Here is a 7,574-nt window from a genome sequence, read left to right on the forward strand (position 1 = left end):
GCTGATGGTACGTTGTGCTGTATATTAGATCAGCTATAGAGGAATATAAATCCCAGCAATACATTGTACACTGTATGTATAATGTATTGCTGGGATTTGTTGTATTCCTATGTAGCTGGTGGTATTCTGTAGTGCGCTGTATAATGTATTGCTGGGATTTGTAGTCCTCTATAGCCGCTGCCATTCTGCATTGAATGCTGTATCATTTTACACTTTTCATTTCACTATATTGCACACCACACATTTTTTTTTTCTTTTCTTTACTTCCACCGCTCCGAGCTTGCTCCTGTGATGGACTACAATCTCAATACAAACTAGTAGTCCATCCCTGGAGCCATTTTTTAAAATGTATTTAATTTTTTTATCCGATTAATCGAACTTAATAATCGTCCAACGAATCGATTTTGAAAATAATCGTTAGCCGCAGCTCTATTAATTATAATCGATTTAATCGATTAGTTGTTGCAGCCATATTTGATTGTATTATCAGAAACATCTCTACTATGTATTCCTATTACAATGCTGATGTTATAACAGGAGAGTGCATGCTGGGACTTTACATCTCCCTATTTCCATAATACAAACACGTTATGCAGCCATGTGCATAGCAGATTGATCTGTTTACAGTTCCCATCCCAGACATAGCAGGGCGGAGCCTCACCCGTCACACATATACAGACTCCAATATCAAGGTTCTTCCAAGCCAGTTGATCTTTATGGAGTGTGGACCCAAAAACCAAAAAACCTGCATGCAGAGGGGGTGGGGTGGAGATTGAACCTTGGAGCCCAGCGGTGCTAATCAGTAACTCCCCGTGCTGTACGTCTCTAGTAATATGAAATGTAAAGGTTCCAACTTCTCACACCAAAGCCGATATTCTGATTCATCTCGATTATTCTGATTTTCTTCTTTTTTCCAGAATGGAGCCGAGTCTGCTGCAGAGAGCAAATGAAGAGCTGGGGAGACGTCACCTAGATGTGGCTGAGGAACTCTACGGGGAAATCATAGACAGCTGCACACATAAGAGGTGAGAGCACACGGAGGGGAGTATTCATAGAACGTTCACAGAGCCATTCACTCCGCAAAATTCTGACTTTTCTTCAAAAAAATACAGCGAGTCCAGTTGCCTTGACTTCTTTGTTACAGATATACCATGACCTGGATGAATGAGAAGCTTCACTGACATCTGACTTTTACAGTCTCACCGATATATGGCCACTAGATGGAGCCGAGGAGCATAGGGAATTCCTGTGCTCTTCGGCTCCATCTAGTGGCTATAATTCAGTGTGAATGTAAAAGTCAGATGTTTGCAGAGTGAATGGCTCTGTGAACGTTCTATAAATACAGCCCGTAATCTACCAGCAGTATATACAAAACTTAGAACTATATTAAAGCTGCAAAACTTCCCTTACTGCATAGAGCAGGTGCATAAAGTGCAATCAGATTTTCTGCAGAACATCATGAGGCTCTGATGTGCATCCAGCTTTTATGGTCACCACACTGCTGGATAGTGAGCTTTCCCATCACAGTGATAGGCCAGCAGTAAGGCTCAGGAGGTGTGCAAAACTGGCAACCGCAGGAAGTAGGCACTGTTTGCCTGTTTAGGGATGACTCCCGGAGGCATGATAGGACTTGAAGTTTCACCAAAGCTAGAGTACCAAGATTGGCTACCTCTGCTCTGTCTCTTTGTTGCTGTAATTCAGATCCTGCAGAAGTTCAATCAGCGAGGGAGCAATGCCATAGCAGCAGATGAGCGATCTCTTCAGCAATCCTGTTGCTTGTGAGTTGCCACAAGCAACCGGGTGGCTACAGCCCTTAAAGTGACTCTATCATAATAGAATAATGGAGGCTGCCTTTGCTAAAATTGCCTTTTGGGAAGCCTGGTTTCCTCGCTGTGATGCTTTTGGTTTCAGTGCTGTCTGAGTCACTGACCTGGAACAAGTATAGAGATGAGGGATTCTGACACTCTTTTACTGCAGACCTGTGACCCAGAAGTTCTTTTAGGGGAACTTCATCCAGGTCCAGCAATGTTTTCCATATGCCACTTACCTTTGATGCACATTTATTCAGCATACACATACCTACAGGGATCCCAACCTGAAAAAAAGCAGTTTCAGGGAGGTGCCCTTCTCATTTCAGGGAGGTGTTTACTTTGCTAGATATAGCAGAGTAAACCTTTCTGGGAGAAAATGTTTCTCTCCCGGGCGGCCGGGAGCCGCTATCTGATAGCGCGACACTCGCGAAGGTTCCCGGGAGAGTTGGGATGTCTGTACCTACCAACCCAGTAAATCCTGCATTATCCTTTTCTCTCCTGCTGCATGCCCTGAGCCCTTCGTTTTACTTCATCAGAAGCCGGCTGTTTCTTTCTAGTTCTTGCAGCCGGCCCCTGATGATTCTGCACAATATGCATCTCTCTATGCTGCGGGGAAGCCAGCCGTCTTGGGACACCGGTGTTCCAGGAGGCTGCATGAGGAGGCTCAAACATCATTCTTGTTGAGAATTAAGACTGGGCAGGGCGAGCATGAAATAAGGGGAAAAGATAAATACAAACACGTTTTTTAAAATACAGCGGTCTGCCTTTTTATACTGTGGAAGGGGAAGTTTGGAATGCGGCAAAGTCTGTTTTTTGCTGAAAGGATTGCTTAGTTATAATCTAACTATCTTTACAGTAGAGAAATGTGACAAATGCAGTGCATAGTCCAGAGGTCACATATGTCCTATAATGTATGTGACCACTTTATAGCACACGTAACAGAACACATATGATTATCTTTAGTGAATATCATAAAGGGCATTGAGACAGATGTGTCAACTCATCAGACCCATCCTGCTCTGATGCCCTTCTATATAACACTCCATACTTGTTTGGACCCCCATACTCCTCTACTGCAACAGCCCTTGGTTGTAAATATCAAAAGACATTTCATATGTGTGCTGAGTTTCAGTGAAGGGAATTCCCAACCCTTCCCTCTGACCCTCACCCCACATTATCAGAGACGCCACAGTATACCGTGAGACGCTGCAGCTGAAGCGGATCCTGACAATTATGCTGCGTGAGTTAATCTAGCTAGAGGCAGAGCCAGCTGTACCCACCCCCTCCCCCGTCCGATCCGCCAGTCAGCGCTGGCGGATCGGAGCGGGGAATCCAGCCCCTCCCCCTGTCACGGCAGAGGGCTGGGGCAGGATCGAGAGGTGAGCGAACTCCGGTATGTGTTCGCTCACCTCCCGATCTACTGATGTATAGAAAAATCAGGAAAGTTGGGGTTTTTTAGGCAGCCGACTGACAACTTGCACACCAAGACTTTTTTAGAAAAAATATTTTAATTGATTAAAAGGTAAGTAGAATTGATAAAATTGACAACATGATTCCCCTGTAAGCGCACTCCACATAAATAAATTCATTCATATACAGATGACAATCAGAATCTTATGCAATGGAACATGATTGAAAAAACATGTCTGGGGCCCCCTTTCATCCTCTCTCCCTTCTTGTTCTTCCTCCCCTCCCTGCCATATGTTTTTACTTTTTCATTGTCTGAGCCGGGGGGAACGACTGGGACGCACACAGACTCCAAGGACAACTTCCCTCTTCATCTCCTGAAGAAGCGCTATCTAGTGCGAAACGTTGAGAAAATCAAGCTCCTCCATCATCTTTCATTATACTAATTATGTCATGTATTCATGAATTTTTCAATCATGTTTTTTCAATCATGTTCCATTGCATAAGATTCTGATTTGTCATCTGTATATGAATGAATTTATTTATGTGGAGTGCGCTTACAGGGGAATCATGTTGTCAATTTTATCAATTCTACTTACCTTTTAATCAATTAAAATATTTTTTCTAAAAAAGTCTTGGTGTGCAAGTTGTCAGTCGGCTGCCTAAAAAACCCCAACTTTCCTGATTTTTCGATATACCACTTTCAGGGGTGTTGGCATCCTGTGCCTTGATCTAGGTCATTTCCTTTTCAAATCAATTTTACCGATCTACTGAGCCGACCTGTGACAGTCTCCTTGTCACAGGTCGGCTAGAACTGTGAGGTGAGTGAAAAGCACTCACCTCATAGTTCTCCTTTAACTGAACTTTGCAAATGATCCTCCCGTCTTTGACTGCCTTATAAAATAAGGCCGGGGTTGTTTATTATAAGCAAAGCCTTCTTTGTATGATTCCCTTATAAATTACAACACTTTGCTTGTCAAAAAGTATCCCAAAAAAATTTGTGATTTACTAGTAAACGAATCCTTCAAGTGGGGCGTGTTTTTAGATTGATGGGATTTGGAAAATAAACTTTTTTTTTTTTTTTACATTTAATGACTTATAAAGGTTAAGATGGAGGGATTTCATGTTGTATATCTTTTATTTTTATTTTTCAGGCACACCTACATATTTAACATTTTGTCCAGTCACACTAGGCCCGCATCCCCGGCGCTGCCTCTTGTGCTGATGTCATAATATAATCTTATTTATGATGGTTGGGAGTACGTTGTCTTCCCGGGTTGTTATAAATCTGCTCTTTCTTTCTTTCTTTCTTTCTTTCTTTCTTTCTTTTCTCTCTCACCCCCCTCTCTCTTTCTCTATCTTTGTTTCCTGAAGCAAATGCCGCTCTGAAGATCTAGCTACAGCCTACAATAACAGGGGGCAGATTAAGTATTTCCGGGTTGACTTCTATGAAGCCATGGACGACTACACAGAGGCAATACGATTGAGCCCCAATTTTGAGGTTCCTTATTATAACAGAGGCTTGGTCCAGTATCGATTAGGTGGGTGCTGCTTGAGTTTGTTGTTATAAAAGCATTTATTTGCCTGTGTGAAAGTGCCGGAGTCTTGTGACCTCACCTGTCTGTATGGAAGGACACACAGATCTGAATGAAGCCTCACACAATTATGCTTTACTGAAACCAGTGGCGGTCATAGGGCATTTTCACTGTATGAGTATATAAAATGTGCCAAACGCAGCACAAACCACTCCCCTTGCTACAAAGTAATACCCTCTCTTTACCAGCATGGTAAGGCAAGTGCAGATGACAATATACATTATATTTTATATATAGTGTGGAAAATGGTGTTCCTACCTTGCTGTGGGCAGTACAATGGTCTGCCTTGCAGCCCGTGAGGTTTCTGGTTCGAATCCAGGTTTGGACAGGACACTATTTACGTGGAGTTTGCATGTTCTCCCGGTTTGTGTGGGCTTCCTCTGGGTAATCCAGTTTTTTCCCTGCACAAGGCTGAAGGGGAAGGCTGGAGTTCAGCTTTGTTTCTGCTGTCTCAATCATGGATATCACTTGAAATAAAGTCCTCATTCCTTAAGGTGCCCATACACTGTACGATTATCGTACGAGAATCGCGGGAAATCCCGCGATCGTACGATAATCGCAAAGTGTATGGAAGGCGTGCAACCGTTTCTACTATACGGTTGCACGTCGCCCGTCGAACAAGCAGGCTGGAAAACCCGCCGAGAATCGTACGATTCTTGGCGGGTTAGTGGCCTGCTAATTCGACAACTGCCGAACGGGCCGGTGTGCGCACGCGCTCAGTGCCCGTTTGCAGTCATCAGAAGCCCGCCCCTCATTGCAGTCATCGAAAAGCCCGCCCCTCGGGGGCGGGCTTGCGATGATCGCAAGTACGATCTGCCTGTCCAAGATGGGCAGATTGTACGTTTTTTAATTACTTTACAACCCTCGCAAGACAAAAGTCTTGCGTGGGTTGTAAAGTGTATGGCCACCTTTTACTTTTATACTTTTAGGCCTCATTCACACTGTAATCGGCTGGCACGTACAGCTCCGTGCTGCGTGCAGGGCTGTATCGGGCAGCTCTCGGGAAGGACAGGTGCTGCATGTGATTAGTACACAGCCCCCGTCCTTCTCTATGGGAGTGCGCGACCGTACGCCCCCTACGCTTACCCGCACTGCACGTCCGTACGGGTGCGAGCCTGTGAGCGTACTCGTACGCTGACAGGATGGATCCTGTCTGCGTCCGAACCAGGACACCCGCACGGACCTGCACTTGGGGAGAGCCTAGGGTGGCGTACGGCCACGTAGTCCCATAGAGAAGGACAGGGACTGCATACTAATCACACGCATCACCTGTCCTTCCCGGGATCTGCCCGATACGGCCTTGCACACAGCACGGAGCTGTACATGCGGGCCGATTTCCGTGTGAATGAGGCCTTATACTTTTTTGTTTTCTTTTTCAGGGTTTTTTGATGAAGCCATTAAGGACTTCCAGAAAGTATTGACATTAAACCCTCAGTTTGAAGATGCAAAGATCAGCCTACGGCAAAGCATTCTGGACAAAGAGGAGAGAAGGGAGAGGCTTTCTGGAATCTAAAGCGACTGGAGATTGACATTACAGTAGCCGAGCATGACACGGGTCTGAGTGTATGTTATACACACCTTATGTGCTGGACAAATCCCAGGAGCCCAGTCACCAGTTCTCCTTATTACAGCTGGTGCCTAGCTTTTGGGATTTTCTCTAGTTGTCAGAAGAACTGGATACTAAAAAATTATTTCTACTGGCTCCTGGATTGGACTGACTGGCTCCTGAATTCCAAATTAATTAGTCTACCCATGCCTCATGCAAAGATAACATAGAGGGTCGTTCAACAGAAGAATATGCAAATTACATTTAAAATGATGACCTTTGCCTTATGTCATAATGATGTTTCTCTGGTATTCTTTTTAAGATCGTCTTTAGTTCTACCAAAAGAGAATAAATGATCTTTTACTTTTTTAGATATATGTAAAATAGATCAGCTCGTTGTAAATATTGTAATCAGTATGCATTAAATGGTAAAAAACCTGGTTTCTGTGTATAGTTTGTACATGGGGCAGCCATATGTGTACATTCCAGACATACCAACCTGTCTCGGCGACAGTTGCTTTAAAGCGATTCTTGTTAGACGAGAAACCTGTTAAGGTATATGTTGTCACCAAAGAGAAGGGTGAAGACTCCATCACACGTGTAGTTCCTGCGCCCAGGGTGGCTCATCAGTCCCTATCTGCAGGTAACCGCTGGATGTGCAGATGCATGCAAATCGGTGGCGGGCAGCTCTGGCTCTGGTCAGCATTCCATTGTACAGGCGACCCAGCTACAGCTGTCAGCAACCTCCTGTAATTGTAGTCACAAGGATCTGCTGTCCAGCCCTATTCGCAGGTATGAATGAGGTGTTCTGTGAAATTTCCTTGCTACTAAATATTCCGCGATCACCTGTTAATGGTATTATAACAAAGTGGAAGCAACTGGGAACAACAGCAACTCAGCCACGAAGTGGTAGGCCACGCAAAATGACAGAGTGGGGTCAGCGCATGCTGAAGTGCACAGTGCGCAGAAGTCGTCAACTGTCTGCAGAGTCAATAGCTACAGACCTCCAAACTTCGTGTTGCCTTCAGACTGGCACAACAACATGTGTGTAGAAAGCTTCATGGAACGGGTTTCCATGGCCGAGCAGCTGCATCCAAGCCTTACATCACCAAGTGCAATGCAAAGCGTCGGGTGCACTGGTGTAAAGCACGCCGCCACTGGACTCTAGAGAAGTGGAGACGTGTTCTCTGAAGTGACCAATCACGCTTCTCTGGC

At 44.8% G+C, this 7,574-nt stretch overlaps 1 protein-coding gene across 1 annotated transcript; it reads left to right on the forward strand.

Annotated features, from left to right (window-relative positions):
* Window positions 1-917: 917 nt before the first annotated feature.
* On the forward strand, window positions 918-6,431 carry TTC32 (tetratricopeptide repeat domain 32). The gene is made up of 3 exons (XM_018559891.1): window positions 918-1,025; window positions 4,593-4,759; window positions 6,193-6,431. The coding sequence occupies exons 1-3, from the start codon at window positions 919-921 to the stop codon at window positions 6,324-6,326; spliced, it is 408 nt and encodes a 135-aa protein (XP_018415393.1). The 5' UTR covers window position 918; the 3' UTR covers window positions 6,327-6,431.
* Window positions 6,432-7,574: the final 1,143 nt, after the last annotated feature.

The sequence above is a fragment of the Nanorana parkeri genome, unplaced genomic scaffold (genome assembly GCF_000935625.1).
Source record: "Nanorana parkeri isolate BGI_ZX_2015 unplaced genomic scaffold, ASM93562v1 scaffold419, whole genome shotgun sequence".
NCBI classification, from domain to species: domain Eukaryota; kingdom Metazoa; phylum Chordata; class Amphibia; order Anura; family Dicroglossidae; genus Nanorana; species Nanorana parkeri.

Bases quoted from the DNA above. Each gene is read 5' to 3' on its own strand.
- TTC32 (XM_018559891.1), top strand. From the start codon at position 919: ATGGAGCCGAGTCTGCTGCAGAGAGCAAATGAAGAGCTGGGGAGACGT. The intron at 1,026-4,592 runs GTGAGAGCACAC...TGTTTCCTGAAG, and splicing joins GACAGCTGCACACATAAGAG to CAAATGCCGCTCTGAAGATC. The intron at 4,760-6,192 runs GTGGGTGCTGCT...TTTCTTTTTCAG, and splicing joins CTTGGTCCAGTATCGATTAG to GGTTTTTTGATGAAGCCATT.